At 42.4% G+C, this 16487-nt stretch overlaps 1 protein-coding gene across 2 annotated transcripts; it reads left to right on the forward strand.

The window, feature by feature from the left end:
• The first annotated feature begins 709 nt into the window (after positions 1–709).
• fancl (FA complementation group L) lies at positions 710–16430 on the forward strand. Of its 2 annotated transcripts, XM_041866698.2 has the most exons (15): positions 710–940; positions 1018–1139; positions 1412–1470; positions 1791–1851; positions 2314–2370; positions 2504–2601; positions 6447–6543; positions 7566–7634; positions 11695–11845; positions 13569–13652; positions 14538–14583; positions 14858–14939; positions 15455–15571; positions 15850–15921; positions 16316–16430. In XM_041866698.2, exons 1-15 carry the CDS (start codon positions 922–924, stop codon positions 16349–16351), a joined length of 1170 nt encoding a protein of 389 aa, XP_041722632.1. In that variant the 5' UTR covers positions 710–921; the 3' UTR covers positions 16352–16430. The 2 variants fall into 2 exon arrangements, with proteins under 2 accessions (XP_041722632.1, XP_041722630.1); XM_041866696.2 differs by having other exon boundaries at positions 712–1139.
• The last annotated feature ends 57 nt before the right edge of the window (positions 16431–16487 follow it).

The raw sequence follows: 16487 nt of genomic DNA on the forward strand, positions 1-16487 counted from the left end.
GAATGATACTGGCAGAATAATTACATGACAGTGTGATTGTTTTGTTGTTTTATGGTCAAGGTAATCTAGTCTAAAAATAGATGTAGCTGTAACGTCAATACCTACCTCAAAGGAGAACACGTTATCTGAGGTTGGCAATGTCACCTGTAGAATAGAATAGAACAGAATAGAATAAACTGAGAATCCTATTACTAAATTATCAGCAATACTTGTATTTCTTAACATATCCCTGTCCCTTACATATTGTCTTTATAATTAATAAAAAAGGAATACCCACTGTAAATACCTCCACACATTTTGCTTAGCCTACATTTCAACACATTGACCAGGCCTATGCCTTCCAGAGACCCTTTAGCTACTGCTTTTATACATTATTCGACCATGCCATTTCATTCTTTATACTGTACATCAAAAGTTGTCCATTACCTGTGTGCTATTCATATAAAGGACCAGTTAACAGAAAATCCTAGAAGTAAGGTTAAGCCTATTTCCATGATTGAATCATGTATTTAATTTGAGGCCAACCTAATACAGGGTTATGTCTAGTCAGCACTCAGCAACATTCATGAACCATTCAATATTTTATAAACAGGCTACAACAATAATTCACACGGAGAATGGCAATTGATCATGTGTAATAACTTATAAAAAAAACCTTTTCTCAATCAATTTACTTTTGCAGTGAAAGTTGCATAAATACTTAAAATAATAGTAGCCTACCAGAAACACTGCTTAGTTGGCTACTGGCTAATAAAGTTTTGTAATTCAAACCGAAACCTGTGTGACGTATTTTAGACTTTTCTTTTGCGGGAAAAACAGTTAGCTGGCTAGCTACTCAACCAAAAAGAAAGTTATCGGTTTGGGTACAAAGGCAATGCTTGTATTTCTGAAATACCTTTTTCTCAAACGCACTCTTAGTTAATGTTCAAGTGGCACGAACGTGAGTACTGTATGTAGCTGCACGCTTGAAAGTTGTTTACATGCTAGCATGGTCAGCTAACCATGTTGTTATGTTAGCCCAATACCACACAGCTGACTTCGAACTGTCAAAGATGGAGAGTTTACTTGTCAAAGAGAGTCCACTGTTGTTACCACTCAACAAGGAGAAAACTGTCTATGATGGATTTATCACGGTTCAGGTGGGACAAATATTTATGGTTTCGCTAGGTACTTGCGCTACAGTCAAGCCAAGATAATGTTGTATCTTTGACATCAATTGTAGTGTTGTTGGCTGTGTAGTAGTAGTAGTAGTAGTAGTCGCGCGCATGTGTCGATTCTTGGACAGTCAACTGTTTATGTAGAAGTTGCCAGAAGAACAAACCACTTTCTTGACAGATCTCATGGTAATATGTATGGTTTGAACATGATCAGATGGCCTACTTTATCTACTTTTGTTGCTATTTTATTTTAGGAGAGAGACTTCAGAATAAGAATACTGCTTCCACCAGATCATCAACTTAAACTGGCTAAGTACAAGTCCCCTGTATTCTATTTGTGTGTGTGTGTGTGTGTGTGTATGTGTGTGTGTGTGTGTGTGTGTGTGTGTGTGTGTGTGTCAGACAAAGACAGACACAAGGAATTGTCTGTCAATCTGTCTCTCTGTTTGTCCATCTGTTTCTTGCTTTCTCTCTCTACATGCACAGAGACAGACTTACGCAGAGGAATGGTGGTGTCAAACTTAATGATACATGTTGCTTGCCCTCTTAGATACCCTGAATGAATTATATATCACTCTAGTCCCCTGGATCAAATGGAATCAATGATTTATTACATATCATTCTGCATTGCAGGCTTCACTGCTGCTGGCAGCTGAAACAGCTATTGTGTGCATATGGGCACATAGTAAAACAGGTAAGAAAAAAAATGGGGCAATCCACACCAACACTTTAATAACTCTAATCAATTGAGAGGCCAAATAATTTCAGATGAAGATGTTTTCAAGGATAGGTAGACTGGACTGCTTAGTGGACTGTATGTTCACTTATGCATTCCATCACTTGCTGTGTTTGACTCGCTTGTTTAAAAAAATATTTTCCACTGCATAATTAACATTGCCTTGGAAATGTCCCTATTTGTTATGTGGTCACCTCTGGGTTATTGGGATTAGATTTATATTTTACCCCAGGCTGTAAAGTTCATTATTTTCACAGGCTTTAAGCTATCATTAATTATTAAACCTAGTGGCAGGCTCCATTAATCAAAACATTGGCCTTGATTTGAACAGCTACTAAGTTGGTTTGAAAGAAGACACTACAGTAACACTTCATTTTCCAGCTAATCAGAGATCTCTCTCATTGTTTTGTCTTTTCACAGAGATTACATCACTCTCCTGATCTAGTCAGCTTTGTTCTGGAGCTGAAGACTATCCTGGTAAGAGCATCAGTTTTTACCTCTCAGATTGATATTGACATATTCCTTGATGCCATAATAATACATACAGTAAAATAATACTGTACTAAAATGCTGGCGATTGAATGTAAACAGAAAGTGTTCTGTGTTCCAGGAAGTGGCCCTCAAGAGCAGGCCGGATTGTCGCTCCATCCCCCCTCCACAGTACTACTCTCAGCTCATCATGGAGATGGAGGACCTGGGATGGGATAAGTATGTACTGGAGCAAGTAGGGATAGGGCCAGGAGCTTTACCACTTGACCTGACTTGGAAAAACTCTGGTCATAGAGTATAACCTACAACTATGACCTGCAGTATTTCCTGTTGAGTTCTATTATACCAGCCAGTGACTAACTATTACCCTGTAGCTACCCTACCATCAGGCTAAACCCATAAAATAAAGGCTTAGGACAATATTATACCACATTAATAACTGACTGATAATTACATCCTTATTTTTTGTTATTGAGTTATAGTTAAAGCCAGATCCCATTTAATGACACTGCCTAGCTATGTGTCAGCCAGGGCCAATACCATCTTCTCTTTGTGACTAGTGATGCATCTCAGCTACCATTTAGCTCGGCTACTCATTTTCCACTTTCCCTATTAATGACCACAGCTGTAATTATGATATTAGCAAATGCAAATTGGTCTAATTGAAGACCCTACTCTTAGGTTTAATGGGGGGGATGTTGAAGTTATGTGGAAATGAGGTGAACGTCATTTCAATGCTGTATTACCTTTAGAGGCATTACGCAGCAGGCCTATCTCAATGCACTCGAGATTCGTTTAGCGTCTTAATTGGCAGTGGCATTAATAGCCTGGGATTTTCACTTGTTCACTCATTTTGTCCGCTGATTGGTGCAGGTAAGAGAGGCTTGCGTTGAGCCTGGTCATTTGAATGGGCTTGAGACTGCCTTGAGAAGTCATGAGTTAGTGAATGGGAATATGGAGTCAAGTATCTCCACTCCAGCCCCCTCTATGGCCAAAACACATTCTTTGTTGGGCATCATTAAATAGACACAACTTTATTCCATATTCACCACTCTTTGGGGCATATCAACTTTTTTTTTTGTCTGTGTCTGTTTGAAGTAAGAGGTGTGTGAATGTGTTGTTGCGTTCACCTTTGTGTATTGCTCTTCAATCTGCCTTTAGGTTTCCCTAAAACCGTATACCACGTGTCAATCTCATTCCACGGAGGGCCGAGTGTCTGCGGGTTTTCGCTGCTCCCTTGTTCTTGATTGATGAATTAAGGTCGCTAATTAGTAAAGAACTCCCCTCACCTGGTTGTATAGGTCTTAATTGAAACCCACAGTCCCACAGACACTAGGCCCTCCATGGAAGGAGTTTGACACTCCAGCCGTATACTTTGCCTTTACCCCAAATGGCCATTCATCCATTGTAATCGATATAGGTGTCACATCTTCCTAACTTGGAGTAGTCTGCTATGGCTTCATTCAATCTCCAGCCTCCCTCCAGGATAGCTACACCAGAGACGTGTCCTATACCTCCATAGTCTATCCAAACATAAAGTTGCCTACTTACTGGTGAAATAGCCTGCAAGTGGACTTACAGTGCCTTCGGAAAGTATTCAGACCGCTAGATTTTTTTCCACGTTTTGTTACGTTACAGCCTTACTCTAAAATGGATTAAATAAAACTTGATTGGAGTCCACCTGTGGTAAATTCAATTGATTGGACATGATTTGGAGAGTCACACACCTGTCTATATAAGGTCCCACAGTTGACAGTGCATGTCAGAGCAAAAACCAAGCCATGAGGTCGAAGGCATTGTCCGTAGAGCTCCGAGACAGGATTGTGTCGAGGCACAGATCTGGGGAAGGGTACCAAAAAAATTCTGCAGCACTGAATGTCCCCAAGAACACAGTGGCCACCATCATTCTTAAATGGAAGAAGTTTGGAACCACCAAGACTCTTCCTAGAGCTGGCCGCCCGGCCAAACTGAGCAATCAGCGAAGGGCCTTGGTCAGGGAGGTGACAAAGAACCTGATAGTCACTCTGACAGACCTCTAGAGTTCCTCTGTGGAGATGGGATAACCTTCCAGAAGGACAACCATCTCTGCATCACTCCAGCAATCAGGCCTTTATGGTAGAGTGGCCAGACGGAAGCCACTCCTCAGTAAAAGGCACATGACAGCCCGCTTGGAGTTTGCCAAAAGGGACCTAAAGACTGTCAGACCATGAGAAACAAGATTCTCTGGTCTGATGAAACCAAGATTGAACTCTTTGGCCTGAATGCCAAGCGTCACGACTGGAAGAAACCTGGCATCATCCCTACGGTGAAGCATGGTGGTGGCAGCATCATGCTGTGTGGATGTTTTTCAGCGGCAGGGACTGGGAGACTAGTCAGGATTGAGGCAAAGATGAACAGAGCAAAGTACAGAGAGATCCTTGATGAAAACCTGCTCCAGAGCGCTCAGGACCTCAGACTGGGTCGAAGGTTCACCTTCCAACAGGACAACGACCCTCAGCACACAGCCAAGACAACGCAGGAGTGGCTTCGGGACAAGTCTCTGAATGTCCTTGAGTGGCACAGCCAGAGCCCGGACTTGAACCCGATCGAACATTTCTGGAGAGACCTGAAAATAGCTGTGCAGCTACGCTCCCCATCCAACCTGACAGAGCTTGAGAGGATCTGCAGTGAAGAATGAGAAACTCCCCAAATACAGGTGTACCAAGCTTGTAGCATCACACCCAAGAAGACTCAATGCTGTAATCACTGCCAAAGGTGCTTCAACAAAATACTGAGTAAAGGGTCTGAATACTTATGTAAATGTAATATTTCAATTTTATTTTAAAATATAAATTAGCAAAAATGTATACAAACCTGTTTTTGCTTCGTCATTATGGGGTATTGTGTGTAGATTTAATGAGGGGAAAAAACAATTTAATCAATTTTAGAAAAAGACTGTAACGTAACAATGTGAAAAAAGTGAAGGGGTCTGAATAGGCACTGTAATTGTGAGAGTAGAATTTTACATGACTCTCTGGCTTTCTACACAGATCTCATACTTTTAATACCGATAGCTGGAGCACCACAGTTCTCATCATTACTTTAACAAATTACTATTTCACCACTGTGTACAGCTAGCTCAATCCATATACTGCTCACTCAGACACACGTATCATCTGTTCCTGTTTTCTAAGCAGCTCTGTTCCTGTAGTTGCAATTGTACTGCTATCATCAGTCTTCACAGTGGGGCATCACACTGTCACGCTGTGTCCATCACGCCAAGTGCCAGCCAGCCCCTGCTATTGTGGGGCCGGAGGCCCCGCGTGAATGCAGTGTAGAGGAGATAGGACTGTGATGCAAGAATGGAGCTGTGATACTGATATGCAGATATTTATTTGGATAGATTGTCACTGCAATGAAATGGAATGAGGGAAGGGGGAAAAGAGGGAGATGAATTGAGTGAGTGAAAAATGTGTGTGTATGTTACTAGATTAAAGGAGAGTGGGGTGCTGTGTTGGATCCCGGTGTGTGTGTGTTTGAGAATGTTGGCACTCATTTCTGTGTTTGTTTTTGTCAGTTTTACGATCATCCTAGTTGCGTCCGTCAGATCGCTGCCCTGCTCCATGCCTTCAGAAGTTGCAGTGAACACACTGACCACCACTCCCCCCTGACACATCACATAAATCCCCAGCAGAAATATGACCATGTCAGCCACAGCAGAGTGCCGTTACTGCACTGGAAATCTAGGAGGAAGTTGCCCCCCGAGTCTAGAAACGGATCTAGGGTCAGTTTGACATTTCCTCCGCTAATGGTTAACGTTAGAATTTGGGAAAGGTAAGCTGGTCCTAGATCTGTACCTACGGGGGATTTCTACCTGGTGCTGTAAATCAGGGGAGGTCTGAGGCAGAACAGGGACTGTGCTAATGTAGACGTCTTACTGCCTCTCTGTGGGTATGATTAATGGGCTATGATGGGAGCAACCTGCTTTCCCTCTTCTAAACACCTCTGACTCTCTGTGTGTGAGGATGCATCACCTCTTTATGCAGTATGTGTCTGACCAGACTGACCAATGTCTGTGTTCCCAGGCTGGTGTCCATTGACACAGAGTTCCGCACACTGAGACTGAGGGCTGAGGACTCCTCAGGACGACAGCACGTCGTCACCGTCAAATTGAAGCCCAAGGTAAGAGAACATGCACACACTATGCAGGCTAATATTCACACACATGTACACTTACAGCTAAACTAACTAAAGCCTGAAGTGAGAACACATACATTGTAACAGTCAATGAAAAAACCCAAGTCATACTCTTATACAGTACGTTCAAATATCCATCTTGTGTTAAAAGACAGTACTTCTCTGAGCAGTCCCATATCTAGGGCAAACATAGTTTGGTGAAGTCTGTGTGAGAGGTTCCAACACGCTGTGAGATGGGAGTGTAGAGATATCCACTTTAGATACACAGTTGCATGAATCAACCCTCCAGAACCGGAGGAGAGGAGTGAGATAAGACCATGTGGGCATAACTAGTAGAAATGCATCTCATTGGTCCTCTTAAAATTATTAAGAAGGGCATGGAGGAGGTAGAACATCTAGATCAGTTTGAGCACAGACCGTGCCTACATCTTGGTTGTCGATAGCCGGCATATCACTCTTTCCATGCCTTCCTGCCCCCACTTATCTCTGGGTGTAGCAGGGTGGCAGTGCTGGGTTAGGGAGTGCTGAGCAGGGTGGCCACATGGCAGGTTGGTGGTAGCTGGCCCAGATGATATCCAGAGGAGGTGGTTGGTTTCACCCTGTGCACACCTGCCTGTGTGCCCACCTGTCTGCCCCCATCGCTGGGTAAAAATAGCCTGGATTCCCCCTGTGACCCAGCTGCCTCGCCCGCCCCTCTCCCCTACCCAGGTCACCACACACAGACACAGTCAGAGGGTGGAAGGTAGGGGTTGGCATGCAGAGATAGGGGGGCAGGGAAAGAGTGATATGGGGAGAGAAATTAAGAAAGAGATGTTAAGGAAAGGGTGTGGGTTAACTTTAATGACTTGAGATGTGAAATAAACAGAAAATGGCAAAAACTACTTTACCAGTAGGCAATAGCCTATTTAGTGTACAATAAGTATTGGTAAAAGTCAAGTACCCAGGGACATTCATATGTATGTTGGCCAACTCTAGGGTGTAAAGGCAAGTTTCCCTCCTATTCACAGCACCCTGTAGAGGCCCCAGAGTGCTCCGCAGACCTACCTGTTCCACTGGCCATGACCTGGACACCACAGGTACTGTACACACAAACACAACAAACTGCTTCAGTCCAACTGTCTCACATTCATACATGGGGCTGGGAATTTCCAGGGACCTCCGGCATATAATAATGGCGCAGGAGGGGATGGCTGCCGTTTTATGGGCTCTTAACCAACCATGCTATTTTGTTAGTTTTTTCGCATTGTTTGTAACTTATTTTGTACATAATGTTACTGCTACTGTCTCTTATGAATGAAAAGAGCTTCTGGACATCAGAACAGCAATTACTCACCTTGAACTGGACTAATCATTTTTCTTAAATGAGTCAGACGAGAGGGATTTGCTCCAGACACCCGACAGGGCCCTCATCCCCGTCATTCGCAAGAGAAAGAGACGGAGATATCGCGGAAGGAGATCGGGGTGCCTGGCAAGGAGCCGGCGACCAGTGGCTAATCTGCCTTTGCCATCGGTACTATTGGCCAATGTACAATCGCTGGAAAATAAAGTGGATGAACTACAAGCACGTATATCCTACCAACTGGACATTAAATACTAATATCTTATGTTTCACTGAGTCGTGGCTGAACGACGACATGAATAACATACAGCTGGCAGGTTATACACTGTATCGGCAGGTTAGAACATTGTTCTAGCATTGTTGGTTAAGGGCTTGTAAGTAAGCATTTCACTGTAAGGTCTACACCTGTTGTATTCGGCGCATGTGACAAATAAGTTGATTTGATTTGATACGATATTATCACGATACTTAAGTGCCGATTCTATATGTATTGTGATTCGATACTGGGATTTTATTGCGATTTGATATTCCAAACATATTGCTCACTATGTCTGCTGCAGAGAGACAAGAGAGCCATGAGAAAACAAGTGTTGATCAGAATAAAAGTGCTGAAAACATTTTGGCTCACTGTTTAAAAAGAAGATTGAGAACAAGCTATAGGAAGTACAGCCGACTAGCACTAGCTAACGCAACCTAACAACAAACACATAGTCAAAAATAATATTGCGATATGTAACTATTGATTTTTTAAATAAATTTTTTCTTCACTACTTATATACACTAACAAACACTTTCAGTCGCTATTCACACACTTGCTGTATTTCTCAGTACAACCTTTAAAGGATTCCCTTTTAACTTATTTTATCACAGTCGGTAATATTGAGCCTTAGATACTGACAGCTGTTCTCTTTCTATGTGCTGGGTGTGTCTCTCTACGCGTGTGTGTGTGTGTGTGTGGTACATGGCAGCCTTACAGAGAAGACGAGCTAAGTACAGGGCTGCCGTATGGAGCCTGTCTGCCTGCTGGGCAGCTGATGGATCTCTCCTGTGCTGCCAGAGGACTGTGTGTGTGTGTGTGTTGTGGGGGAAGGGCTTGTCTGTCGGCTGTCCTGACATGTTCATTTGAATGAGTAATTATTGCCTGCTCTGTTGCAGGGCCAAGATGTGCCACACTGTGTTTGTGTGAAAGAATGAGAGGGACAGAGAGACACTGTAGTTTGTGTGCACATTAGAGAGGAAGAACAAGACAATGCGTAATGTATTCTCAGTTTATTAGGTACACCCATTCCCGTTCGAATAGTTCACTCCTACAGACAGTGAGTCACGTGGCCGTGGCTTGCTATTTAAAGCAGGCAGACGGGCATCGAGGCATTCAGTTACTGTTCGATTGAACGTTAGAATGGGCAAAACGAGTGACTTTGTGCGTGGTATGATCGTCGGTGCCAGGCGTGCCGGTTCCAGTATCTCAGAAACGGACGGCCTCCTGGGCTTTTCACTCATGATAGTGTCTAGGGTTTACAGAGAATGGTGCGACATACAAAAAAACATCCAGTCAGTGGCAGTACTGTGGGCGAAAACAGCTCTTTGATGAGAGGCCGAAGGACAATGGCAAGAATCGTGCAAGCTAACAGGCGGGCCACAAACGGGCAAATAACGGCGCAGTACAACAGTGGTGTGCAGAATGGCAACTCGGAACGAACAACTCGTCGGTCCTTGTCACGGATGGGCTATTGCAGCAGACGACCACACCGGGCTCCAGGGGGCACGCGAGCACCAACACTGGACATTTGAGGATTGGAAAAACATCGCCTTGTCCGACGAATCCCGGTTCCTGTTGCGTCATGCTGATGGCAGTCAGGAATTGGCGTAAGCAGCATGAGTACATGGCCCCATCCTGCCTGGTGTCAACAGTACAGTTTGGTGGCAGTGGTGTAATGGTGTGGGCAATGTTTTCCTGGGACACGTTAGGTCCCTTGATACCAATTGAGCGACGTATTCCTGACCCGAAGAATTCAGGCTGTTGTGGAGGCAAAGGGGGTCCGACCCGGCACTAGATGGGTGTACCTAATAAACATGCAGTAGTACATACCTGTTTTGTGTCTTTTAAAAGCAGTGTGTGGTGATTGATGTCTGTATGAGATTGTGGCTGGGCAGGACCATTGGTGGGCACCAGACCCACCACTGCAGGTGTGGCACAGCATGAACAACCTCTGCCAGCAGTCTGTGTGTTTGTGAGTCCGTGCGTGTACACCCGTATGTACCGGACCTACAGTAATAAATGATTAGAGCACGGGGTTAGAATCCTATCTGTCATCAGCCAGGAGAAGAGAGCCCAGGCAGATGTATCACAGTTCCCTCAATGTCTACACAAGCCACCATTATAAAGTCTTTAGGTGTATCCATTCATACGCCGTTACTCCATTTGAACCCTGCTAGATGATTGCTTTTATTAGCAGTGTTTAAGTATGTACAGTTAGACTCCCATTTCCTCAGGAGTTAAGCATGTAGTGAGGATAGATCTGTTTTTACTCAGTGCTAGATGAAGAGGCCTAATTGAGGCACTCAAGGAGCACTGAGCGGATCTTAGCTTTCCACAGACACACACTCTTACATCCTGCCACTCAAATCCAGCAGGAATTCAATTACCAAGCCCCCTTTTACTGGGTCCACTGTATTTCTATGGAGCCATAACCATAATCACGCCACTGGCATTAATTGGCCAGTAATTGCGGAGTCTCTGCACCTGTGCGATGCTAAATTGTGTGCACTGTGCTGGCACAATGACCCATAATTTTTGGTTCATTTCGCTCTTCTTTTTTTTTCTCTCTCACTTATGTCGGATTTCCCTTTGGTGTGTTGTGGTGGTGCGGGACAGAGCTAGTCTAATAAAACATTTTTTTTGAAGGGAATTTGATTTGTTGAGCCTGTGCCTGCATTAAACGCTAAATAAAGAGTAGAATATATAATGTGATACTATCTCATGGTAGTCTATAATCCGGTATTTCATCTTCACCTCACTAATCTAGGCAAAAATATTTCCCTAACCGTTAGATGGCTTAGTTGGTTTAAGTTATAATTGTGGTAGTTTTAATACAGAGAACATTATAAAGGCTACATGGTCTCTCCAAGGTCAGACCTATAGATGCCAATTTTTCTGCAAATCATTACCATTTAATTTACATAGGCATAATGATACAGTGCCTTCAGAAAGTATTCACATCCCTTTACTTTTTCCACATTTTGTGTTACAGCATGAATTTAAGATTGATTAAACTGAGATGTTTGTCACTGGCCTACACACAATATCAAAGTGGAATTTTGTTTTTTAAAATTTTTACAAATTAATTAAAGATGAAATGTCTTGAGGCAGTGAGTATTCAACCCCTTTGTTATGGCAAGCCTAAATAAGTTCAGGACTAAACATTTTAAAGACTGAGCTATAATTGCTGACAAAGGAGATTTTAACATGTATTGACTCAGGGGGTTGAATACTTATCTAATCAAGATATATTAGTTTTTATTTTTCATAAATATTTTACAAATGTTAGAATTTTTCTTCCACTTTGACATTTAGAGTATTCTGTGTCAATAAAAAAAAAAAAATAATAATAATAATCTATTTTAATCCCACTTTGTAACAACAAAATCTGGAAAAAGTGGTGTGAATACTTTCTGAAGGCACTGTATTAATTCATTCTTGTTTTTCTCAATTAAGACTTTCTTTATTCAAAAGTATCCACCAACACATTTGAACTCTGGTTTAGGTTGTCATACCTGTTGTGTTCTGTTCCCCACAGAGTTCTCTGGGCCATGTTCACACTCAGTTCCTGCTGCTTCTAGAGTCTCTGGCCGAGTTTTGGGCGGTTCTAGATGAGATCGATGAAAAGACCTGGGTTCTAGAGCCAGAGAAACCCAGCAGAGCCGACACCATGAGGAGGATCGCCATCGGTAACACACACAGACATGCTCACACTCAGGCAGATACACAAACTCACTAAATAGAGACCTCTATAGGCCATAATTAATCCTCATGCACACTGAACTAAACAGACCTCTACTACTATTACCTACAGTACCAGTCAAAAGTTTGGACACACCTACTCATTCAAGGGTTTTTCTTTATTTGTACTATTTTCTACATTGTAGAATAATAGTGAAGATATCAAAACTATCAAATAACACATATGGAATCATGTAGTCTGGATAAGAGCGTCTGCTAAATGACTTAAATGTACATGTAGTAACCAAAAAAGTGTTAAACAAATCAAAATGTATTTTATATTTGAGATTCTTCAAATAGCCACCCTTTGCCTTGATGACAGCTTTGCACACTCTTGGCATTCTCTCTACCAGCTTCACCTGGAATGCTTTTCCAACAGTCTTGAAGGAGGTCCCACATATGCTGAGCACTTTTTGGCTGCTTTTCCTTCACTCTGCCGTCCGACTCATCCCAAACCATCTCAATTGGGTTGAGGTCGGGGGATTGTGGAGGCCAGGTCATCTGATGCAGCACTCCATTACTCTCCTTCTTGGTAAAATAGCCCTTACACAGTCTGGAGGTGTGTTGGGTCATTGTCCTGTTGAAAAACAAATGATAGTTCCACTAAGCCCAAACCAAATGGGATGGCGTATCGCTGCAGAATGCTGTTGTAGCCATGCTGGTTAAGTGTGCCTTTAATTCTAAATAAATCACAGACAGTGTCACCAGCAAAGCACCCCCACACCATAACACCTCCTCCTCCATGCTTTACGGTGGGAACTATACATGCGGAGATCATCCGTTCAAAAATCTCCCATTTGGACTCCAGACCAAAGGACAAATTTCCACCGATCTAATGTCCATTGCTCGTGTTTCTTGGCCCATGCAGGTCTATTCTTCTTATTGGTGTCCTTTAGTAGTGGTTTCTTTGCAACAATTTGACCATGAAGGCCTGATTCACACAGTCCCCTCTGAACAGTTGATGTTGAGCTGTGTCTGTGACTTGAACTCTGTGAAGCATTTATTTGGGCTGCAATTTCTGAGGCTAGTAACTCTAATGAACTTACCTCTGCAGCAGAGGAAACTCTGGGTTTCCATTCCTGTGGCGATCCTCATGAGTGCCAGTTTCATCATAGCGCTTGATGGTTTTTGCGACTGGACTTGTAGAAACTTTCGAAGTTCTTGAAATGTTCCGTATTAACTGACCTTCATGTCTTAAAGTAATGCCATAATATGGACTTGGTCTTTTACCAAATAGAGCTATCTTCTGTATACCCCCCCTACCTTGTCACAGCACAACTGATTGGCTCAAATGCATTAAGAAGGAAAGAAATTCCACAAATTAACTTTTAAGAAGGCACACCTGTTAATTGAAATGCATTCCAGGTGACTACCTCATGAAGCTGGTTGAGAGAATGCCAAGAGTGTGCAAAGCTGTCATCAAGGCAAAGGTTGCCTATATATTTTGATTTTTGGTTACTAAATGATTCCATATATGTTATTTCATAGTTTTGATGTCTTCACTATTATTCTACAATGTAGAAAATAGTAAAAATAAGGAAAAACCCTTGAATGAGTAGGTGTGCCCAAACTTTGGACTGGTACTGTATAAACATTCACTTCTATCATTGTTTCCTCTGTGTTGTGGTCATCTATTCCTTGTCCCCAAACACTGATTGACTATGTCTCTAGCAAATAACGTGTCCATAAAAGTGGAAGTTGACACGCGACACCCAAAGATGTTGCCAGAGTGCTGCCTGCTCGGAGCAGAGCATGGTAGGTAAAATACTATACTTATGGTGTGTTCATAAAAAATAAATAATGGATTATAAATATGAAATGTGTACCCTGGATTAAATGATGGCACACTTGCCGTGTAGAATTGTTCTTTTTTATGCATCCTCCTTTCAGTCTTAACTGATCAGACTCAATTTGATAACGCAGTATTGAGGAAACCTGGTTTCCACCTTCCCTTATTCTATCATATCTGTGATCACAGACAAAGGAAATATGTATTATTTTTTGGGGCGCATTCTGGGGAATGTTGACTACCCAACATAAAGTTTTTACAACATAATCAGGCTTTTGATTTGGTACAAGTAGGAGCGGACCAACCAAGGTCGAGTTTGTTCTATTTAAGTCCCAACAATTGTTGCCAATTGTTTCTTTAAATCCAAGGTCATGCTTGGTCAACAGTGCCACACAGAACTCATTGTCGGTTGCCTAGCAATGCTATTAAACACACACACTCCTGTCGCCAAGACTGAGGCAGGCAGCGACCCTCAAATAGATGGGGTCACGCAGAAATATTGCTTTTTGCATTTAAGAATAACAAACAACAGAATGCAATGATGGCTGTACACAAAGACGAGGCTCATGGGGTGGAACGGACAAGAGCAGAGCGTTTATGTCGAAGTTATTGGAATATTTCCTCTTTGCCTGACTCTGTCATCAAATATGAAGAGCTGTTTGTAAGAGCCTGTGTGCTGCATCCAGGAAAACAATTGACATCACCCCCAATTAGATTTGGGGTGATGTTTTCTGAAATGCACCAAACATCTATTACACAACACTTGCAGGGGGATTTATCTCTAAACCTCTCTTTTTACAATGTCCATTTTGAATTCACTACTTAATTGTGTTGGTTATTTTCCCCTGCAGCGGTAACACCTTTGAGGAACAAACTGAATGCCAACATGCATTTATGGTAAGTTAGGTAGTCAGTTAGGATAAACAGTCTATTTATCGGTATATGTTCCATACAATGTGATTTCCTGATATACAGTATATTGTGTTTGTAACATTCTAAATGAACAGTATTTTATGCCATTTCAATGTGATAGCCTCGGTCGTCAACATTTCCTAGCAGGGAGAGAAATAACGGACATATTGGTCATAATTGTAAACTCCTCTTCCCTCCGTCTCTCCCTCATTTGCATGTGTTTAATTAGTGTGTGAAGGAGCTGTTTTGTGTCTTTCAGGAACCTGGACTGCAGCATCTTGCAGAACCTCCGGGATGTTTTGGAGATAGAATTCCCATCACCTGCCACCCACGAAAAATCTGTATGTTGCATTTCCCTGTTTCAAACACCAAGCCCTCACAATTACCTCTGCCGAGCAATCGTGTGTGTGAGGGTGTAGATATATCTTTTTATTTCTGTTATTCTTTCTTATGTTTGCTGGAGGTGGGTATGCATCCCCTTTAATTGGGTTGTTTACAGATAAGATCATTAGAATAACAAAGATGGCAGAATCCTCGGCACTATCGAGATCGCTTTAATCACACCCCATTTATCTTTTTTTTTGCCGCCGGATGGGTTGAAAGGGCGCCGTGTTTATCCACTGTCGCCACGGTGATTAATGCCTCAGCATCATTAACATTCCGAAGAGCAAAGTTTACTTTACCAGATGTTGAAATTGTACCTGCCATCCTCTTTTTAATGGATCGCTTGGAGAGGAAAAGGGCTTCTCGTTACATGAAAAGCAATATGCAAACAGAGAGGAAGGGGGACACTGGTAGAAAGAGAGGGAGGTGTAGCGGGATAGAGGAGAGGTACTATTAATTGTTTGTCTTGTAGAGTTTCAGTGTGGAGTGTGGGATCTGTTACGCCTACCGTCTGGAGTCGGCCATTCCTGATCAGGTGTGCAACGACCCTCGCTGCGGCCAACCCTTCCACCAGGCCTGTCTGTACGAGGTAAGGGACACGCACACAACTATCCTACCCAATCAGTAGGCATGTCTGTTTTACAAAAGAACACTACACACAATATCCACGATGAGACATGCATGAATTTAAAATAATTTGTAATAAATTCATAAAAAAATAGGATGCGAAAGTAAAAAAGCATCAATAAAAATTCAATTAGGGTGTTTGGATTCTTTGCATTTCTCAAATCTTGCCACTACAGGCACAAGAATCGGTCCATTTCAATGTAGTGTTTAGTTTTACTAGTTCTTGTTCGGTCTCTCCAGTGGTTGCGTGGACTACCTTCCAGTCGCCAGAGCTTCAACATAGTGTTTGGAGAGTGTCCCTACTGCAGCAAGGTATTTCAAGCCGCCATATAGCATTATTAATACTCACTCTACAGTCCATGTCCTTCGTAAGGTCATATAGTCTTCATAGAATGCGTCATTCATAAAGTAAAAAAAGGTAATATAGAGCCCTGTTCATGCACAATGAGTACATTGAATACAGCAGGTCACATTTATTAGAGTGGAGGTACCATGTCCTTGGTTGGTATAGTATTATACAACAGTCACGCATATAATCCACACACTGTAAGCCTATAGAAAATCCCCAAAGGTTCAGTTGCAAATCACAATTAAGTCACAATCAAGTTTTGTTAGTTTTTGGTAATTGATACAGCGAGCCTGTTTTGACATTTGCAAATAACAATATAGTCCATGTTAAAAGTGACACTTGTTTTGTTGTTTACAGCCCATCACAGTGAAGATGTCCACCCAGAAACCCTGAGAGCTGACTGGAGCCTGGGCATAGAGCTCTATGGTTTAACATGAGCCTCAGCAAATCCACTCACATCTCATGTACAATACATCTAATGTGTTGCGTGTCACTCATGTCATGACACTAGAGCGAACTGTAGTAAGCG

The sequence above is a fragment of the Coregonus clupeaformis genome, chromosome 37 (assembly GCF_020615455.1).
Source record: "Coregonus clupeaformis isolate EN_2021a chromosome 37, ASM2061545v1, whole genome shotgun sequence".
Taxonomy (NCBI): Eukaryota; Metazoa; Chordata; class Actinopteri; order Salmoniformes; family Salmonidae; genus Coregonus; species Coregonus clupeaformis.

Excerpts from the sequence above, each read along its gene's own strand:
- fancl (XM_041866696.2), top strand. The coding sequence starts at position 981 with ATGCTAGCATGGTCAGCTAACCATGTTGTTATGTTAGCCCAATACCAC. Across the intron at positions 14,584-14,857 it reads AATGCCAACATGCATTTATG|GAACCTGGACTGCAGCATCT; the intron begins GTAAGTTAGGTA and ends TGTGTCTTTCAG. Across the intron at positions 15,572-15,849 it reads ACCAGGCCTGTCTGTACGAG|TGGTTGCGTGGACTACCTTC; the intron begins GTAAGGGACACG and ends CGGTCTCTCCAG.